The 22,357-nt window shown below is 39.0% G+C and overlaps 1 protein-coding gene across 1 annotated transcript in view; it reads right to left on the bottom strand.

Annotated features, from left to right (window-relative positions):
- Positions 1 to 1,076: 1,076 nt before the first annotated feature.
- LOC311615860 (centriole and centriolar satellite protein OFD1-like) overlaps positions 1,077 to 22,357 on the bottom strand; it is a gene marked incomplete at both ends in the record, with an annotated part of 67,320 nt that continues 46,039 nt past the window's right edge. The window contains 4 exon segments of the mRNA XM_084871293.1: positions 1,077 to 1,142; positions 2,086 to 2,235; positions 2,897 to 3,048; positions 21,706 to 21,806. Coding sequence (XP_084727419.1) covers positions 1,077 to 1,142; positions 2,086 to 2,235; positions 2,897 to 3,048; positions 21,706 to 21,806 — 469 coding nt within the window.

Here is a 22,357-nt window from a genome sequence, read left to right as displayed (position 1 = left end):
ATTTGGCGACCTTTCTAATGTTCTCATTCCTCCCCTAAGGAGCTTTTGCCCTCACTTAATTGTATCAGTAGCCATAATATAACTTCAAAATGCAATATATTTATTTAGAAGTCAGTAATTTTGATTAATTCAGTGATTTCTTAAAGGCAGACTTCAACATCTGAATGGTGCCCTTGGCTAACAAAGCCAGCAATATGATAAATGATTTGCATAATACAATGTTGGAGAAAGCATACCTTTTAGTCTTTGTCACTAGAGGCAGCGTGTTCACTTGTGAGCCTTCTCTGACACCCTTTCTTGAGCTCTGAAAAGAGGGGAAAGAATAATTTTGAAATTAGGTATGTATTAAGGTATCAATTTTTTTAAACACTTTCAATTTCTCTGAAACTCTTTTAAAAATGACTTTTAAAAAAATCAGAGAGGAATGGAGAGGTAGAGATAGAAACATCAATGATGACAATCACTGATTGGCTGCCTCCTGTATGTCCTCCACTGGGGATCAAGCCCACAACCTAGGTATGTGCCCAGACCAGGAATCAAACTGTGACCTTCTGGTTCACAGGTCAACACTCAATCACTGAGCCATGCTGGTTGGGCTGAAAACTATGTATATTAAACACACACACACACACACACACACACACACACACCACACCACACCACACACACACACACACACACACACACACCACACACACAGTGAGTGGCCAAATTAGCTATACACTGCATCATATGGAATATGGAAATTGAAGGCCTTTCCGAATACCTTTGCTGTCTGCAGTCACCAAGATAAAATGTCTCCAATTCGCACAGGAACATAATAAGGATTGGCCAGTCAAGCATTGGAAAAAAGTCATGTGGTCCTATGTTTCCAGTTGCATCATGCAGTGGCAGAGTGAGAATTTTGCAGAAACAGAATGAAAGCATGCACCCCACATGCATGAGTACAACCCTTCAAGCTGGTGGGGGGGGGCAGCATTATGATCTGGGGCATATTTTCCATGATTTGGGCCCTTATTTCATGTGGAACGACGTCTGAATAGCACAACATACCTAAGTACGGTTGCTGATCAAGTTCATGTTGATGGTGTAACATGTTGATACGCTATCACGTTGATGGCGTATCCCATGGAGATGGCTTCCTCCAACAAGACAATGCGCCATGCCATGGTGCTCATATTGTGCAGGAGTGGTTTCAAGAACATGAGGGAGACATTACCTTGCTTAGGTGGCCCCCACCATCACCAGATCTCAATCCAACTGAGCATTTGTGGAACGAAGTTAAAAGAGCCATCAGGCAGCTGGTTCCACAACCATCAAATCTCACAGAAATGGAAGTGCTATTCATCAGGCATGGTGTCAGATTCCTCCATCACCTTTCAAACATCTCTTGGAGTCAATTGCCAAGAAGAATCCCTGTAGTACTGAAGGCAAAAGGTGGCCCAACGAAGTGCTGACAGGGTGGTCATAATAGTCTGGCCACTAAGTGTGTGTGTATATATATAACTTGAGTCTAAAAAGAAGGTGACTTTTAGATATGAAATTTAGCAAAGCACATCAAACTATCCTGAGTACATTCTCAATAGCCATAGTATTATAGACTTATGTAACATATTAGAGTCCCAGGGCATGAAATTCATGCATTCCGGGGGGTCCCTCAGCCCATTCTGTATCCTCTCAGTCCAGGAGCCTTAGAGGGATGTCCCACTGACAGCCTTAGCGCTGCCTTGGAGGTGGGAGAGGCTCACACCACTGTCGTTGCACTCGCCTGTTATAAGCCCCGTCTTCTGTCTGATAGCACTCCCTCTGTGGGAGCACACTGATCACCAGGAGTCAGCTTCTGCAATGAGCATTAGTCCCTGATGGTCAGTGGGCATCACAGGGACCGCTTTCACTCTTCGGCCCAAGCAAAGGAGATAAAATTTTGTCCAAAGTGTAACATACATATAACTCAAGGCTCCATTTAAATTTTGGATTTCCTCTGCTGTTACCTTTTTGTCTCCAACTCCTGTCCCAAAGTTTTCTAACGAACCCCAGAAGCACTCACACCCCCACACACAGACCACTGGTCCAAAGCACCAGTACCTTATCCACCTTCTTTATGTCTCTATCCTTCTGGGTGATGTGCATGTATTTCTTCAAAGCATATTCACCACATACAGATTTGTCTTCCATTTCCTGAGCACTCATTTCTAATTCTTTCTCCATTTCAGTCTTGAAAGACTTTCCAATCATCTTCTGTAAATAGATGACCAACAAAATAGGAGATACACATATACATTTTAAAAAACACAATACAAAACTAGTATTGTAACTCTGGTTCTTTATGCAAAATGTGCATGCCGGAAAACTGTTTCATTCATTGCTACTATCAAAGGGGAACAAATATGTCATGTAATGAAGGATGGGATTATTTCGCCTAAAGTCTCTGTTCTCTAGATCAAATGAGCCAGGCATTCAAGGAACATGATATGAAAGATTAATCTATGTTAAGGTCCAGCAGGAATAAGAAGTAGCAGAGTAAATCCATCTGCCTGGGACCAGAATCAGCACATAGAAAGACAAAGACAATGAGAAGGAAAGAGGGCTTGGCAGCCTGAGGAAGCCACCATGGACTGGCAGCCACCTCCCTGGGTTACCTCTGGTCATAGCCAGCTGACCTGGAAACCCCTTACACTGGGAAGATCTACAGCAAAGTAGAGTCCATCTCCTTTCTGGGTGTGTTTTCAGGAATATGAGAACACATGCCCATGGTCTTGCAAAGTTCCCCTTTCCTATGAGACTCCTATGATGCACGAGAACAGCCCTTCTCAGTGGGCTTATGCACAGGAGAGGATCAGGATGCCTGCCAGTTACCTACTAGCATGGAGAACTGAGCTATACTCATAATTATTACCCTTTCTTGACCCAGTTTTTCTGGTTTTCTCCATTCCCTTTCTAAAGCTTTCTGTTCATTCTGCCTTCTTTCTTCTCTCCGCTTGTGTTCTTTCAGCAGGTTCCATATTCTTTCTTCTTCACTCTCTTCTCTAACTTCTTTCTCACCTGCACCTAAAGGGACGGAATAAAAAGAGCAGAAGACCAAGGGAGATTGCTCAAATCTCAGTTGACTATGTTGGCTTGCTGATCCAGTTTCACGGTCTCGCAGCCTCCAGCATCACACCTGGCACAGCACCCGCCTTTTACTTTACTTAGATGAAAACAAGTCACCCTTGTCACGAACCTCAACTGTACTCCCCACCAACGTCACATTTCCTTATCCTCCTCACCTCTTCCTCCCTCCTCTGCCCTTCAAAAGTCTTGCTTTTCTGCCTCTACACTAAGTTGTAGCTCCCTATTTAGGATTCTAACTTAGTCTGTATTTATTACCACAGCAGTTGCATAACTCTTCCCCTAAATCCCACAAAGGCAATCGGGCCTCTCCCACCCAGAGCAGTACAAAAATAGTACAAAATCAGCACCCCTTCCTGAACCCCCTAGTCATCTCACCATTTCCCACTTGAGCTGATCCCTTCCTAGAGTTTTAGCTATTAGCTCTGCCCTGATCATTCCCATATCTTTTTCTCTAGCACTGATCTCTCCCCCAGCCTCATCCATGTTTGTGGCTAGTTCCCTGCCATCAACACATGAAAATCCCACAGCATCAGCTTCATACCTGAAGTTACCTGAAGAAAATCCCCCAGTGTCAGCTCCATTCCCGTTCTTTTAATCATGCCTTTCTATACTACATTCACTCAGCCACCACGGTTTACAGGCTCTAACTACCCACCTTGCTGCAATTACAGTTCCTCTCACCATTTACTTAGCTGCGGCTAAAATAACCTATTCTCCCTGACATTAGTCTCTGCCTTTAGGCAACTCACCTTCATCACTACCTGTCATTTTCTGAAGAGAAGACTTAGATTTCTGTTGCTGTATCTGCTCTGGTGATACCCAGACCTTCTTTCCGGGCTGACTTGAAATAGTACACTAGTTCTGCACTGGTACACTGTATCTCCAGCAACAGACTCCAGAATCATGCTACCTGAATACAGCGGTGCCTCTCTTGCTCTGTACTTTGCTTTCAATCTCTCCCAACCTAATACTCCTTTCCTCCTATCTCTCCTAGACAATCCCACCCTCGAGCAAGCACCCAATTAAATGCCTGTGTTCATGGACTGATAGTATACCATTAAAATGTGCCTACTATCCAAAGCAATCCTTACATTCAATGCAATCTCTATTAAAATGCCAATGGCATATTTCACAGATCTAGAAATATACAAAAACAAAACAAAACTATATGGTACTAAAAAAAAAGACCCCAATAACTACAACATTCTTTTTTTTTTTTTTTTTTAATAGCAAAGGTGGAAATTTATTAAAGAACAAGTACAGACTCTCACACGGAAGGGGAAAGAGTACCATAGAACAAACTCCCACCTAGGGAGGGTAGAATGGTCTCTTAGCCACAACATTCTTGAGAAAAAAGAACAAAGTTGAAGGAATCATAATATTGGGTATATCAAGCTATACTATAAAGCCACTGTAATCAAAACAGCCTGGCACTGGCACAAGAATAGGCATATAGATAAATGGAACATAACAGAAAATCCAAGCCATTATGTTCTATTAATACTTGACAAAGGAGGTAAGAGCATACAATGAAGTCAAGTCAGTCTCTTCAATAAATGGTGTTGGAATAATTGGACAGAAACACGCAAAAAAAAAAAAAAAAAAAAAAAAAAGAAACTAGACCGCCAAATTACACCATACATAAAAGTAAACTCAAAATGGATAAAAGACTTAAATAAAAGTCATGAAACCATAAAAATCTGAAAAGAAAACAATGGCAACAAAATATCCCAATATTCATTGATATGATGCCTTAGGCAAAAGAAACAAAGGAAAAAATAAACAAATGGGACTACATTGAACTGAAAAGCTTTTGCAAAGCATAAAAAGTCAACATCAAAATGAAAAGGGAACCCACTATATTGGAGCACATATTTGCCAAGAATACATACAATAAAGGATTAATTTCCAAAACACATAAAGTACTCATACAATCCACCAAAAGAAAAATAACCACATTAAAAATAGGCAGAGGGTATAAATAGATACTTCTCCAAAGACAACATACAAATGGCCATTAAGACAGGAAAATATGCTTAATGACACTTTTGAAAGATACAAATTAAAATGACAATGAGGTGCCACTGCACACCAGCCAGAATAGCTACCATTAGTGCTGGTGAGGTTGTAGATAAGAAGTAACCCTAGTACTCTTCTGGCAGGAATAAAAGACTGATACAGCCACTAAGGAAAACAGTACTCCTAAAGTGACACCTCTCCACCACCATATTTACAGTATTTTGTACCTGCTTGTCACAATCACATTTATCTGTTTGTCCTACATCTATTGTTCCAGGCTTTGTCTATCCCCTGTAACTCAAAGCAAAAGTCTTCACTTGTCACAGGTTTAACTCAATGTCAATTGCACAGATGATTATGCTTGCTTTTCTCCTCTGGCTCTAGAAGAGTCTAAATTTTTGTAGGCTACACTTTCCCCACAGGAATGCTAAGAGTCAAATTCACCAAAGGACTTTACAAGTTTTTGCTCTGCCCCGTTCCAAATCCCTGGCAGAAACTGATTTCATTTTACTATGAGTCCTTTCGGTCTCATACTCCTAGTCACAAAATTCAAATACCAGAGGAAGCAGATGATTATTTTCACAGGCAGAAATTCAATCTCCTCTTTGTATGCAGTCCTAAATGACATCATTTTATCACATCGAATAACAACTTCAAAATAGAAATGCTGTTTGGTTGCTGACTTTAAAAAGAAAAAAAAAAGGACTACATCTTTGCTGTGCATTGCATAACCAAATTTCATTCAGCAGTGGACCACATATATGATGGTGGTCCCATCTTCTATATCTATCCTATATAATAAAGAGGTGATATGCAAATTAACCCTCACAAGATGGCTGCCTGTGACCAGACAGGCAAGGGGGTTAGTGAGGGAAGACCCAACGACTGAACAGCAGGATGCATGGGGAAACCAGACTGTAGGGGGTGCCGTACCCTAATAAATGGTTAATACGCTAATTAGACCAGAGACCTACTGGACATCCTTCCAGAGAAAGCCATGGTGGCAGGGCTGAAGCAGAGGCAGTCAGAAGTGATCAGGCAGCAGGGGAGGACAGTTAGGGGGGACCAGGCCTGCAGGAGAGGGCAGTTGGGGGCACCAGGCCAGCAGGGAAGACACAGGGCGGGGCACCAACCCTGCAGGGGAGGGCCACTGAGGGCAAATAACCCTGCAGGGCAGGCAGTTGGAAGGACCAGGCCTCAGGGGAGGGCAGTTGGGGGTGACCAGGTCTGCAGGGGAGGGCTGTTAGGGGCTCAGCCTGCACCCTCTGACAGGGAGCAGTTAGGCCTCAATCAGGCTGGCAGGGGAGTAGTTAGGGGGCAATCAGGCAGGCAGGCAGGCTAGTGGTTGGGAACCAGCAGTCCTGGATTGTAAGAGGGATGTCTGACTGCCCATTTAGGCCAGATCCTTACGTGGTCCCAAATGGAGACAGTGCAGGTTTGCCTGAGGGATACACACACATACCCTGTACACGAATATCATGCACTGGGCCTCTAGTAATGATAAAGGTTTATGTATTTACTGCACTACACTTTTAATCATTGTTTTATAGTTAATTTTTTTCTATTGATAAAGAAAAAATGTGCTGTGAAATGGCATCCCATGTTATACTGGCAGCAGCCTCATGTTTATTATATCTCTCAATGGCATCATTTTCTCCTGTGTTTGATTTAATCTTGTCTTGTATAGTAACATTCTATATGTGCTTGTACCTGAGGGAAATAGAGGTGTAATATTTAGATTTACATAATTTGCACTCTGGTGTTTGCACAAAAGTGAATCCCTGAAGGACACATTTCTCAGAATATATTCCTGCTGTTAAATAGCACATTTTGTAGCCACCTAATTAGTATTTCCACTGAGCACTTCAAAGATATCAAGTTTTGGCCTTTTCCACTTCCCTTTGTACCCAGATGAAGAGGGGAAATGATGACTATAAAAGAATTTTTTCAATGATCGTTATAAACTCTACTTAAGAATAATTTTAAAAACTAGTGTTATAATTTTGATTCTCTGAGGCAGAATACCTATCAAGTCAGTTGGTTTCCCTTATTATGTTATTTTTATTCCCTACTCACCCAGATCCCTGCCAAATACCTATCACATTCACTCTTGGGTGGCTACTGCCCCAACTCAGTATCTACCCCATCAGAGGTCTTGGTGACAGCTAGCTGACTGCTGACTTCCCCACTAGAAGTTCCATGAAGAAAGGGCTTGAATTGGTCCCCTGCAGTATGCCCAGCACACAACACACCCCACAGAAGGCTCTTGTTTTTCTTTTTTCACAATTAAATCAATGAGGCGACATTGGGTGATATATGGAGAGAAGGTTTTCAATCAAGTCTCGCTGAATGATTGCTCTTCAGGATGGTTTACTCTGGAATCAGTAATAACAATCCTTTCAGAGTCTCTAGCTTCCTTTAGCAATTCCTCATATCCTTGAGTATACTGACTTAAACCAAGAAACTACTTACAAGGGACTTTGTACACATAGGTTTTAAACATGATAGTTCCACCCAAATACTGGAAAAACAAGACATGGTTTTATTTAAGAAATTTCCTTTCAAGCTTAAGGCTTAAACTCTTTAGTTCTAGGAGAAAAGGAACTAGCTGGAATATGAGGACAAACTCTAATTTGTCCTTACTGCTTTCCTCCCTGATTCCACACAAGGGAAGTGTGTAAATTGAAGAAGGTAAGAAGGAAGAGAAAGTGGTCCAGACAAGTCTGATGAACAGTTTTCCTTCAATGTCATCAGCTCTGAAATATAAAGGTTCTCTGTCCTTATTTTTGAAGACAAAAAGGAAGGAAACCAAAAATAGTAACATACTATTATCACATTGAAAATGTACATGAGCATTAACCACCATTTCAATTTTTTGCTATGATTTCCCCAAAATGGAATAATTCTTAAGCTAAAACTTTGTCAGACTACTGACAAGTAAGAAAAACACAACCTTCCAAAACTCAATCAGGAAAAATTAGAAAACCTGAATAAGCCGATGAAATTGAAGCAGTAATTAAAAAACTTCTAGCGAACAAAAGCCCTGGTCCAGGTGGCTTCATAAAGGAGTTCCACCAAACATTCAAAGAAAAACTAACACCTACTCTCACTCTTCTCAACTCTTCCAAATATCCAAGGGAAAGGAACACTGTCTGTGAGAACAGTATTACTTTAATCCCAAGTCCTAATAAAGACATTACAAAGAAAGAGAATTATCGCTGATGAATATAAACCCTAAAATCCTCATCATAATTTTAGCAAATGAGAGCTAGCAATACATTAAAAAGATCATACATCATAACTAAATGGCATTTATTCTGGGAATGCAAGGCTCATACAATATCTGCAAATCAATAAATGTGATATAGCACATTAACAGATTGCAACACAAAAAAAATCATATGATCATTTCAATCGATGCAGAAAAAGCATGACAAAATCCAACACACTTTTTGATAAAAACTTTCAGTAAAGAAGGGATAGAGAGATCATACCTCAACATAATAAAAAGCCATACTGAGTCGTCAGATTATTATGATCTCTGAACACACAATAATCTGGCCACTCAGTGTATATTCTATATAATAAAAGGCTGATATGCAAATTGTCCCCTCAATCAATTCTACCAGCATGCAGGCTGGCCAACTGCCCATGTTCCCTCCCCCTGGCCAGGTTGGCCTGACCTCACCCATGCAGGAATTCATGCACCAAGCCTCTAAAAAATACACACTCCCTCACACACATACATACACACACACACACACACACACACACACACACTGATGGCCAGATTATTATAATCTCTGAATGAATAATAATCTGGCCACTCAGTATATATCCTATATAATAAAAGGCTAATATGAAAATTGTCCCCTTTACCAGGAGTTTGAGCAGCAGGCAGGCTGCTAACCGCTCATGGCCACTCCCCCTGGCCAACCTGTTTGGATCCCACCTATGCACCATGCACATATTCATACACATGTACATACACAGAGTGGCCAAGTTCTTATGCATCCAGAGATGATCATAATCTGGCCACTCGGTGTATATGACAAACCAACAGCCAATATCATACTCAATGGCAAAAAACTAAAACCATTTTCCCTAAGAACAGGAAGACAGGAATGTCCTCTTTCACTACTTTTGTTCAACATAGTACTGTAAGGGCTAGCCACAGTGATCAGACAAGAATCCTATATAATAAAACACTAATATGCAATGGCGGAACAACCAAACAACTGAAAAAACCGGTTGCTATGACATGTGCTGACCACCAGCAGACTTGTGCGAAACATGGTAGGTATTGGCAGTAGGCAGCAGAGCTTGGAACATGGCAGGTGTTAGCCACGGCAAGATGGTGGAGCGGGTGTGTGAGGGCACCAGAAAAAGGCAAGGTGCTGGTCACTGTCATAAGGGCAAGCATCTGGTGGTTACTGAAAATTCTTGCTCTCATGCGCTGCAGTCCTGCTCAGCACTCAAACCTGCTGCTGGCACTGATCCTGCTGCTCATACCCACTGCCAGCCCCAATCACCTCTGAAGGCTTCTCCAACTCCTTGTGCTGCTGAGGGGCAATCAGGAGAGCAACTGCCACCCACACCCACTGGCAGCACCGGCTTCACTTGCACCCACTGCTAGTGCCAGCCCCAATCGCTCAACACTGTCAGAGGGTACTAGTGGGGCTAGTATGCCAGCAGCAGCAGCAGCAGGAGCGGGACTGCTGACAGACAGGGGATTGGGGGCTGTGGTGCGAGGGGCTGCAGAGGATGGCTAAGACCTGCCCTGTACCCACTGAAGTCTCACAGACCAAAATGGAATCATTTTTGAAGAACTGTCTTAAGCAAAAACTTTGTCAGACTATGACTAGTAAGAAAAATACAACCTTCCAAAACTCAATCAGGAAAAAACAGAAAACCTGAATAAGCTGATAAATTACTGATGAAATTGAAGCAGTAATTAAAAAACTTCTAGCAAACAAAAGCCCTGGTCCATTCAAGGTGCATGAATTCACCTTGGGACCCTAGTAAGAAATAAAAGGCATCCCAATTGGAAAAGAGGAAGTAAAACTTTCATTATTTGCAAAAGACATGACACTGTACCTAGAAAATCCTAAAGACTCCATAGAAAAAACTACTAGAGTTAATAAATAAGTCTGGTAACAAAGCAGGATATAAAATTAACATGCAGTAATCTATGGCATTTTTACACATCAATATTGAACTCTTAGAAAGAGAAATAAAAAATAAACCCCATTTTTGTAGCATTGCAACAACAAAAATTGAGACACTTAGGAATAAACTTAACCAAGGAGGTAAAACACCTATAGGATTTGAAAAAAGAGGAAGAATATAGAAATTAGAGGAAGAATATACCATGTTTATGAACTGGAAGAAATAAAAATCATTAAAATGTCCATATTACCCAAAGCAATCTTTAGATTCAATGCATACCTATTAAAATATCAATGGCATGTTTCACAGACTTAGAAAAATACTCTAAAAATTATACCAAAAAGACTCCAAAAGCTGCAATCTTAAGAAAAAAGATGGAATAACAATATTAGAATTAAGTTATACTACATAACCACTGTAATCAAAACAGCCTGGTACTGGCACAAGTATCGCATATAGATCAATGGAACAGAATTAAGAACCCAGAAATTGAACCACACCATTATACTCAGTTAGTATTTGACCAAGGAGAAAAGGGCACACAAGGGAGCAGATCCAGTCTCCTCAAGGAATGGTGTGATAATTAGACAGATACATGCAAAAATATGAAACAAGACCACCAAGTTACACCATACACAAAATAAAATCAAAATGGATAAAAGATTTAAATTTAAGTTGTGAAACCATAAAAATCCTATAAGAAACCACAAGTAGCAAAATCTCAGAGATTTTATGTATCAACATGTCTACAGATACAATGCCTAGGGCAAAGGAAATTAAGAAGAAAAGAAACAAACGGGGCTATGTAAAAATAAAACAGCAGCTGCACAGCAAAAGAAACTATCAAGAAAATAAAAAAAGAATCTACTGCATGGGAGAACATATTTGCCTGTGATACATCCAAAAAGGAGTTAGTCTAAAAATATAGAGATAACTCATACTATTTAACAAAGAAAGATAAACAATTCGATTAAAAAATGGACCAAGAACTTAAATAGACACTTCTCCAAAGAGGACATACAGAAAGCTGGACATATGAAAAAATTCTCAAAATCACTAATCATCTGAGAAATGCAAATCAAAACGACAATGAGGTATTACCTCAGACCTGTCAAAATGGCTATCATCTACAAATCAATAAATGACAACTGTTAGCGAGAATGTGGAGAAAAGAACATGTTTGGTGGACATGCAGACTGGTGCAGCCATTACAGAAAACAGGATGAAGTTTCCTCAAAAAAATTCAAAATGAAACTCCCATTTGACCCAGTGGTCCCACTTCTAGAAATATATTCTAAGAATCCCAATGCTTTCATTAGAAAGAATAAATGCACCCCTATGTTCATAGCAGCACAATTTACAATAGCTGAAATTTGGACAGCCTTAAGTGCTCATTAGCAGATGAGTGGATTAAAAACTATAGTAAACTTACACAACAGAATACTATGTGGCAGTAAAAAAGAAATAACTCTTACCATTTGCAACAGCATAGAAGGACCTGGAGAGCATTATGCTAAATGAAGTAAGCCAGTCAGAGAAAGGTAAGTATCACATGTCTCACTCATGTGTAGAATCTAATGAACAAAGTAAACTGATGAACAAAAATAGACCAAGAGACATAGAAGCATAGAACAGACTGTGGAACCTCCGAGGGAAGTCAGGGGGTGATAGGTGGGTGGGAAGAACTCAATCATTGAACCTGTATGCATAATGTGTGAACAAACACAATGGGATGGTGAGGGCCTGTGTGCTTGTAAGTGGGGGTTGCGGAAGGAGGCACCAGAAGCAGGCTGGAAGAGGTCAATGGGAAAAAGAGGGAGACTTCTAATAATAGTTTCAACAATGAACATTTTTTTTTAAAAGCCATTGTTCTGGAAACATTAATAAGAAGCAATTCCTTCAGTTTTCTCCTCTTTACATGTTCAAATTGGGAGTTATTTCATAAATGTATTAACAATGGCAACACACCAACTCTAAGACTTTAAATAATTTATGCTTACAAAGATCCTCTCTCAGACTGGTATTCAGTACCTGTCATACTCTCTGTAGTGCAACCAAGGAAAACTTACTTGAGTATTGAGAGGAGAAAGGTCTGGCAGGAGGAGCACCTAAGGCAGTTTCCAAAGGAGGCATGTCACCAGCAGGACGGAGGCCATTCACTTCGAACTGTATAGGCATGTCTGCTGCATCTATAACAGGTAAAAATGAATGTCCCAGCAGTCCTTAACAACAGCAAAAGAAGGCAGGACCATATGGGGGTGACTTTGGCTGCACTCAAGTGTCAGACAAAGCAACCAAGATAGATCTTTTCCTACAGAATTAATCCTAAGACGCTTCAGCACAGCCACTTGCTAATGTATTCACTTCTCAAAGTGTTATTACACTTAAAAAAATTAGATTTCCAAAACTAAAATTATAACCTAACAAGAAAGTGACAAAATTCACCTGACTTGCTAACAATTATATAAACTCCATTTAAATAGTAAAGCCTTAACAAAATTGTTAAAAAGTCTGTTGCAGTGAGGGGGAGAAAATGGCTACAGAATAGACAGGCGTGTTCTGAGTTTTGTTCCGGAGCAGAAGGAAAGAACAGCTGAGGGTCGCACTGGAAGTGTTTGTTAGCAAGCGAAGGGACAGGCGAACTCTAGGAGAAGGTGAAGACTTCTGGACAAGGTTCCCCTGACAGGGAAGCACCCACGGTGGCTGGGTCCCCTCGCTGAGCTACGGGCTTGGACAGGGAAAAGTGGATCTTGTCAGAGGCCTGAATATCCACAGCTGCGAGTCCCAGAACACCGATCCCAGGTGGCTTGAACGCTTGGACTCAAAGGAGCTCTCTATTGCACCATGGAAAAGTCAGATTTCACAGGGATAAACGCACACTGCGGAATCTGGAGGATCAGGGAGGTGTTTACATGGAGAAGCCCCGGGCAGTTGGGCTGGTGTGATCAGTGATTGTGAAAGGGGCTCCACAAAGCTGTGAACAGGGGGGATCTCTAAAGAGCAACCCGTTTTGATTTGACGTGGAGGGATAGCCTGCAAGTTTCAGGGGTGTGCAGTCTGCTTGGACTTGCCCTCCAGCCTTCACAAACTGGTTGAGTGTCACAGAGAAAAAGAAAGCTAGACAAGCCTTAGGGTCCTGGAAGTCAACCCAGAAACACTGCCTCCCAGAGTCTGAATTACAAAATAAAAAATAAAAGAACACCAGAAATTAAGATACCGCCTGCTTAAAAATCAGGACTGGATTACAACACTGAGGAGCAATGAAATGCAGGAAACTGGAATACCGTCCAGACTGGGAAACAGGTGTGCCAAACAGAACGATAGAGAAAGTAAATTACCTTTACTACTATATATTTTATTTTATTTTATTTTATTTTATTATTTTTTAGTTTTTTAATTTTTGTTTTTATTTTTATTATTTGCATCATTTACTCAAGAAACTATTTTTTCTCTCACTTGATTTTACCTTTTTAATTATTAAATTTTATTTGTAATCAGCATTATTACTACTACTATTTTACCTTTTTTATTGTATTTACTTTGGCTTTTTTAAATTGCTTTTTAAAAGTGTCATATTATTTGCTTTTTATTTCACTTTTGGGACTAGTGTTCTACAGTCTATTTTCACCTTTCCTTCACCATCACTTTATTCGCTCTCAACTCTACCTTTATGCCATCACTTTCTTCCTAACTTTCCCCCTTTGGTGTCCTGTTTATCTTAACCTTCCCCTGTTCTAGATTTTCCCTGTTGTTTACCCCCTGCTAAAATTTCACCCTACTTATATGTATACCTAATTTTCAACCCCCTGCTCCAAGTCCATAAACACCTCCCTTTTCACTGTCCTAAAAAATTATATATTTTTTTCTGTTTTTTTTTTTCATAAAATATATTTTATTGATTATGTACAGAGAGGAAGGGAGATAGATAGAGAGTTAGAAACATCCATGAAAGAAAGTCATCGATCAGCTGCCTCTTGCACACCCCCTACTGGGGATATGCCCACAACCAAGATACATGCCCTTGACCGGAATCTAACCTGGGTCCCTTCAGTCCCCAAGCCAACGCTCTATCCATTGAGCCAAACCGGTTTTGGCCTCCCTCTCCTTTTGAAGTTGTTTGTTTGAATGTTAACTATACTAAAGTTTTATGCATTTTTGTGAGATTGTTTTGCTTATTCTTTTTGTTTGATTGTATGTGTTTGTTTGCTGTGTTTTAGTTTGTTTTTTTACTTCTGCTTTCACTTTCCTCTCTTGATATTAGTTGGAGTAGGTTGTATTAATCTCCAGATACTTATTTGTGGACATTTGCTGTGATTAATGGTTGTTCTATTAGCTTTTCCTCCCCATATTATGTGTAGTTTGTTCCATGTTTCTCTATTAGTCTCATATATATATATGTGTGTGTGTATATATATATATATATATATATATATATATATTTTTTTTTTTTTTTTTGCTCCTTTTCCCAATTTCATTTTGACAATCCATTTCTTTTCTTTTCTTTTTTTTTTACTCTTCTATTTCTCTTACATTCTAATTTGCCTTTCTCTTGTGGTCACCGATATTGGAGGTAATTAATATCAAGAATAGATCGCTGTTCAGTACCTTGTGTGTTGTACCTGGTTGTGTTGTATTCTGTACCTTTAAATCAACGCAGGAGAGAGAAAACTACATAACCAGACATCCAAAGAAGAGAGACCGTGGGGAGACAAAGAATCAGCCCATATTTGAAAAAAAAGCAGACATCACCAGAAAAAGAAGTAAATGAATTGGAGACAAGCTAACTATCAGAACAAGAATTCAGAGAAATGGTCATGAGGTGGCTGAAAATAATGGAAGACAAATTTGACAATATGAGTAAGAACCAAGAGGAAATGAGGAAGAACCAAAAATAAATAAAAAATAACATCACTGATGTAAAGAACTTAATAGAGAGCATCAACAGTAGACTAGAAGAAGCAGACGACTACATCAGTGAGCTAGAAGACAAGATGGAAAAAAAATAGCCAATTAGAGCAGCTTCTAGGAAAAAAAAAAAATTCAAAAGCAGGAAGAGAGCCTAAGGGAACTTTGGGACAACACAAAACAAAACAATATCCACATCATAGGAGTTCTAGAAAAAAAAAAGGAAACTGAGGAAAGCATAGAAACTGTTTCAAGAAATAATGACAGAAAACTTTCCTGAGATAGAGAAGAAAAAACCCACACAAACCCAAGAAGCTCGCAGAGTCCCAAGCAAAATGAATCCCAAAAGACTGACACCAACACACATTATAATTAAACTGGCAAACACCAACGACAAAGTAAGAATCTTAAAATCTGCCAGAGAGAGACAGAAAGTTACATTAGACTAGCAACTGATTTCTCAACAGGAACTCATCAGGCCAGAAGGCAATGGAATGAAATATACAAAGTCATGCATAGGAAAAGTCTGAATCCAAGAATACTGTACCCAGCAAGGCTATCAATCAAAATTGAAGGTGAAATCAGGAGCTTCACAGAAAAAAAGACTAAGGGAATTTATCACCACCAAACCAGCAATGCAAAAAATGCTAAAGGATCTGCTGTAAATGAAAAAAAAAAAAAAAAAGAAGTAGTAGAAGAAAAGAAAAAGAAATAGGAAGTGAAGAAGGAACAGAGGAGTATAGAGTAAAAATGGTGACAAGTAAGTACCTATCAATAACTTTAAATGTAAATGGATAAAATGCCCCAATTAAAAGACATAGGGTAACGGATTGGATAAGAAAACAAGACCCACATATCTGCTGTCTACAAGAAACCCACTTCAGAAAAAAAAACAAACACAGACTGAGAGTGAAGGGATGGAAAAAGGTTTTCCAGGCAAATGGAAAAGAAAATAAACCTGGGATAGCAATACTTATATCTGACAAATTAGATCTCAAAGTAAAAGACATAAAAAGAGATAAGGAAGGCCACTTCATAATAAAGGGAGCAATCCAACAAAAAAAAAATAACCCCGGTAAACATATATGCACCCAATACATGAGCACCCAAATACATAAAAAAAAAACCTCCTGGAAGATATCAAGGGAGATATTAATAGCAATACAACCATAGTAGATTTTAATACCCCACCATCAACTTTGGACAAATCCTCTAAACAAAAAATCAACAAAGAAACATCAATCTAAATGACTCACTAGGCCAGATGGAATTAATTGGCATCTTCAGAACATCTCACCCCAAAGTAACAGAATATACGTTCTTCTCAAGTGCACATGGGTCATTTTCAAAGACCAACCATATGTTGGGACATAGGAAAAGTCTCTCCAAATTCAAGAAGATAGAAATAATATCAAGCATCTTCTCAGATCATAGTGGCTTAAAACTGGAAATCAACTACAATAAAAATAATCCAAATAAATCAAACACATGGAGACTAAACAGCACGCTATTAAACAATGGCTGGGTTATCAGAGAGATCCAGGAAGAAATAAAAAACATAATGGAAACAAATGACAATAAAAACACAACAATATAAAATCTGTGGGACATAGCAAAAGTAGTCTTAAGAGGGAAGTTCATAGCTCTACAAACCTACTGCAAAAAACAAGAAATAATGGTAATTACCTAACCTTACAACTCAAAGAGTTAGAAAGAGAACAAAAAGAAAAGCTCAGTGTAAGCAGAAGGAAGAAAATAATTAAGATCACAGCAGAGATAAATGACATAGACACCAAAGAAACAATACAAAAGATCAACAAAACCAAGAGCTGGTTTTTGAAAGGATAAACAAGATTGATGAACCTCTAGCCGGACTCACCAAGAAGCAAAGAGAGGACCCAAATAGACAAAATCAGAAATGGAAGACATGAAACAACAACAGACCCCGCAGAAATACAAATGTTTGTTACAAAATACTACGAACAACTCTATTCCAAAAACTGGACAACCTGTAGAAAATAGACAGATTACTGGAAAAATATAGCCTTCCAAAACTCAATCAGGAAGAATCTAAAACTCTCAATAGGCCAAGACTTTGGAAGAAATTGAAGCAGTCATCAAAAAGTTTCTGGCAAACAAAAGCCCGGTGCCAGATGGCTTCACAGGAGATCTTTACCAAACATTCAAGGAAGAATTAAAGCCTATTCTCCTTAGACTATTCCAAAAAAAATTCAAGAGGAAAGAACACTTCCAAACTACTTCTATGAAGTCAGTATCACCCTAATACCAAAACCAGATAAAGACAACACAATGAAAGAGAATTAATGTCAATATCCCTCATGAACACAGACGCCAAAATTTTCAACAGAATTCTAGCAAATTGGCTCCAGCAGTACATCAGAAAAAATCATACACCATGAACAAGTAGGATTTATCCCAAGAATGCAAGGATGGTACAATATCCGCAAATCAATAAATGTGATACATCACATAAATAAACTGAGTGATAAAAATCACATCATCACATCAATTGATGCAGAAAAAGCATCTGACAAAATCCAACACCCCTTCTTGATAAAAACTCTCAACATAAGAAAAACTATATATGAGAAACCCACAGCAAACACTATACTCAATGGGCAAAAACTAAAACCATTTCCCCTAAAAACAGGAATAAGACAGGGATGCCCACTCTCACCACTCCTATTTGACATAGTACTGGAAGTATTAGCCATTGAGATTAGACAAGAAGAAGAAATGAAAGGCATCCAAAATGGAAAAGAAGAAGTAAAACTGTCCTTATTTGCAGATGACATATTGTATGTAAAAAACTCAAAAGATTCCATCAAAAAACTAATAGATTTAATAAATGAATTAGGCAATGTAGCAGGATACAAAATCAACACCAAGGAATCTATGACTTTTCTATACACCAATTGTGGACTTACAGAAACAGAGACTAAAAAAGCAATCCCATTTACCATTACATCAAAAAATATTAAGATACTTAGGAAGAAACTAAGGAGGTAAAAGACCTATACATGGAAAACTACATGACACTGAAAAAGAGATAGAGGAAGACATAAACACATGAAAAAACATACCATGTTCATGGATTGGTAGAATAAACGTCATTAAAATGCCCATACTACCAAAAGCAATCTATATATTCAATGCACTACTCATTAAAATACCAACGGAATACTTCACAGATCTAGAAAGAACTCTTCAACAATCCATTTGGAATAAAAACAAACAAACAAACAAACAAAAAACCAAAACAAACAAACAAAAACAAATAGCCACAGAAATCCTGAGAAAGAAGAGTAAGTTAGGAGGGATCTCAATACCAGATTTCAAGCTGTATTACAAAAACACTGTTCTCAAAACAGCTCAATAGTGGCACAAGAACAGATATATAGACAATGGAATAGAATAGAGAATCCAGATATCAATCCAAATCACTATGCTCAATTAATATTTGACAAAGGAGGCATGAACATACAATGGAATCAAGACAGTCTCTTCAATAAATAGTGTTGGGAAAATTGGACAGATACATGCAAAAGAATGAAACTAGATCACCAACTTACAACATACACAAAAATAAACTCAAATGGAGACAGGACGTAAACATCAGACAGGAAACCATAAAAATACTAGAGGCATCCACAGGCAGCAAAATCTGAGACATATGCCAAAAGAACTTCTTCACTGGCAATGGAAGCTAAAGAGAAAATAAACAAATGGGACTACATCAAAATTAAAAGCTTTTTCACAGCAAAAGAAACTATCAACAAAACAGCAAGAAAGGACACTATATGGGAGAAAAGGACACTATATGGGAGAACATATTTGCAAATGTGTCACTGATAAAGATTTAATCTCCAACATCTATAGGCAGCTTATCCAACTTAAGAAAAGGAAGATAAATGATACAATAAGAAATGGGCAACGGACCTAAAAAGAATCATTTCAAAAGAAGACAAAAGGCCAAGAAACACATGAAAACATACTCAAAGTCACTAATTATCCGAGAGATGAAAATCAAAATGACAATGCAGTACCATCTCACCCCAGCCAGAATGGCTATCATCAACAAATCAAACGACAAGTGTTGGGGAAGATGCAGAGAAAAAGTTAACATTCCATGCACTGCTGGTGGGAATGTAGACTAGTGCAGCCAATGTAGAGAACAGTATGGAGTTTCTTCAAAAATCTGAAAATGCAATTCCCATTTGACACAGATGACTGGATCAGAAAACTATGCTACATCTACACAATGGAATACTATGCTGCTATAAAAAAGAACGAATTCTCACCATTTGCAGCAACCTGGATGGAATTGGAGAATATCATGCTAAGTAAAATAAACCAGTCAATGAAAGAAAAATACCACATGATCTCTCTCATTTATGGGTAATAAAGAAAATTATAAACTGTTGAACAAAAAGATACAGAGACAGTCAAGTGTCAAACAGTATGTCAAATTACAGCGGGAAGATTAGGGAGAGGTGGAAAGATAAGAGATCAACCGAAAGACTTGTGTGCATGCATATAAGCATAACCAGTGGACACAAAACTCTGAGGGGGGAGGGAGTGAGGGCATATATGGGAGTAGGGTGGGGAGGGGCAATTGTAAGATATGTACACATATAATACCTTAATAAAAAATGAAAAGAAAAAAATTAGTTGCAAAGAATTTACAGTCTGCTTGTTTTACTGTCTCTATATCGATCTTTTGGTTCATCAGTCTATAATATTCTATACAGCGGGGAGGGGAGGGAGATCTGGGGCAGATAATAGATCAACCTAAGGACTTGTATGCATGCATATAAATACAACCAATGGACACAAAACTCTGGGGAGGGAGGGTATATACGGGAGGGGGGGGGGCGCAATGTTAAAATATGTACACAGATAATAATTTAATTTAAAAATGTAAAAAAATAAAAAATAGCCGAAACCGGTTTGGCTCAGTGGTAGAGCGTCCGTCTGCGGACTGAAAGGTCCCGGGTTCGATTCTGGTCAGGGACATGTACATTGGTTGCGGGGACATTGGTTGTGCAGGAGGCAGCTGGTCGATGTTTCTCTCTCATCGACATTTCTGGCTCTCTATCTCTCTCCCTTCCTCTCTGTAAATAATCAATAAAAAAAATTAAAAATAAATAAAAATAAAAAAATAAAAAGTAAAATAAAATATGAATTAAAAAAAAGAATTTACAAATTTTACTAAGCTTATCTCATTTAACTGTTCAAAATGTAGTACTTTCAGATTTGACAATGAAGCTCACAAGGCGACACAACCCTATATTATTAAGAGATAAAATGCAAACTAACCCTCATGCTGTCACAAGATGGCTGCACCCACAGCAGAGGTGGGGTTCCAATAACGCAAGATGGCTGCACCCCATAACGAGTCATAACAAGCTTTCAGCAGCAACCTGAGGCTGTGTGGCACTGGGACAGAGGACCTAAGGCTGCGCCTCTTGCCCAGCAGGACTTGACTGGGACCTCAAGTTACATGCCCACCCACCCCCGCACCCAGCAGGGATTGACGACCAGGGACCTCAGGCCACACCCCATGCCCCCGACCCAGCAGCAGGGGACCTGAGGATGTGCCAGGGGACCTGAGGCTGCACCCCCTACCCAGCGAGGCTTCATAGGAGTGGAGCCGGCTGGGTCTGGATCTTGTCCAATAGGGGTGAGGCCAGCTGGGTCAGGGTCTCGCATGATTTCAAAGGGCATGTGGTTGGGAGAGGACTTAACTCAGGGTTCTGCAGCTTGCCCTAGCCTCTGACAGAAGGAAGATTTTCATATACATTTACTGATTTTATTTATTCTCTGACACTTCTATTATAGAGACAGGGCATATAGCAATATTGAATTATTTTCTCTAATTAACCCCCTTTTAATATGCACGAGTTTTGTGCACCGGGTCATAGTAGATTATAGACAAATATCAAGGTTTCCTAGGCTAGAGAGAACCTTAGAGTTGACTGACTTCTATATCCTAATTTTATACTTACTCAGTAGGCTCTCAGAGAACAATCTAAGACAGAGCCAGAGCCAGGGCTCTAATTTCCATATAAGGAAGCTAATATACTTTCACCTCCATTCATTCACTAAGAATGAGTTTTCTACATCTGAGGCAGTCAGCAGAATCTGTATAATATAGCATCTTCATATTCCATAAAAAGAAAAGTCAGGTATTTTAAATCTGAAGCAGTTCCATTCTTGGTAAATGAAGTTAAGGTTTCACTTGTGAGCTTATTTCCAACTTTGAAATTACTAGTTATCTTGAAATTAAAAAAAAAAATTACACTCAAATGTAGTCTTCAAAATCTGTGATATAAAAAAGTTATCTGTATTTATGTTTTTATCACAAAATACAAATGTTGAATATTGTAAGGCTTTTGATTTAACAACAAATATATTTCACCAAAAGTTAGCTTTCTACATTTTCAACTGTTAAAAATTGGTACTTGTATTTGAACTTACACTCAAAAGATGATCCAAATTCCTCATTATCCTTACAAGATAGCTCATCCACATTTGAAAATTCATTTCTGTCTTGAACTTCACTTTGTGTTTGATAAAGACTGCATTGAAAGAATAAATTCATGAGTGTAAAGTTGTAATAAGGTAAAGCCAAGAGCACAGGACCATGAAAAGCCTTTGTGACTCAAGAAAAGGCTAGAGAATCAACTGTGCTTACTGAAAATGAAAGCTGTCCTGTACTAGGCATGCTCCATGCATTATACCAAGTGATCAAGACATTAGCTCAGGCACTCTGCAGAACTACCTTATACTGTGAGGCAGCTACTATATTGTTGACAAGAAATAATGTTGCACTCTCAATGCTTATAGTTTTCCAAGAACCACAAAATATTTTTGAAAAGAACAAATTCTGCACAGCATCAGTATGAGTCAGATGAATATGCAATACTATAAGCCCCTTGTGCACGCAAGTGCCCTAATTCCCACATGGGTGTCCTATTTCTCCTCTTTGCTTTATCATGAGAGAGGGATATAAACACATGTACATTATATGCATTAGAACCACGATGAACACATGAGGCAATTTCCAATCTGTACACTATGCAGAATCAATATGCAGACAGATGTCCATTGTTCCTAAGGAGTCAGAATG

This window comes from Pipistrellus hanaki (genome assembly GCF_964339955.1).
Source record: "Pipistrellus hanaki genome assembly, chromosome: Y".
In the NCBI taxonomy this organism is placed as follows: domain Eukaryota; kingdom Metazoa; phylum Chordata; class Mammalia; order Chiroptera; family Vespertilionidae; genus Pipistrellus; species Pipistrellus hanaki.
Note: the sequence above shows the minus strand (reverse complement) of the source record. Positions and strands in the feature narration are given on the sequence as shown.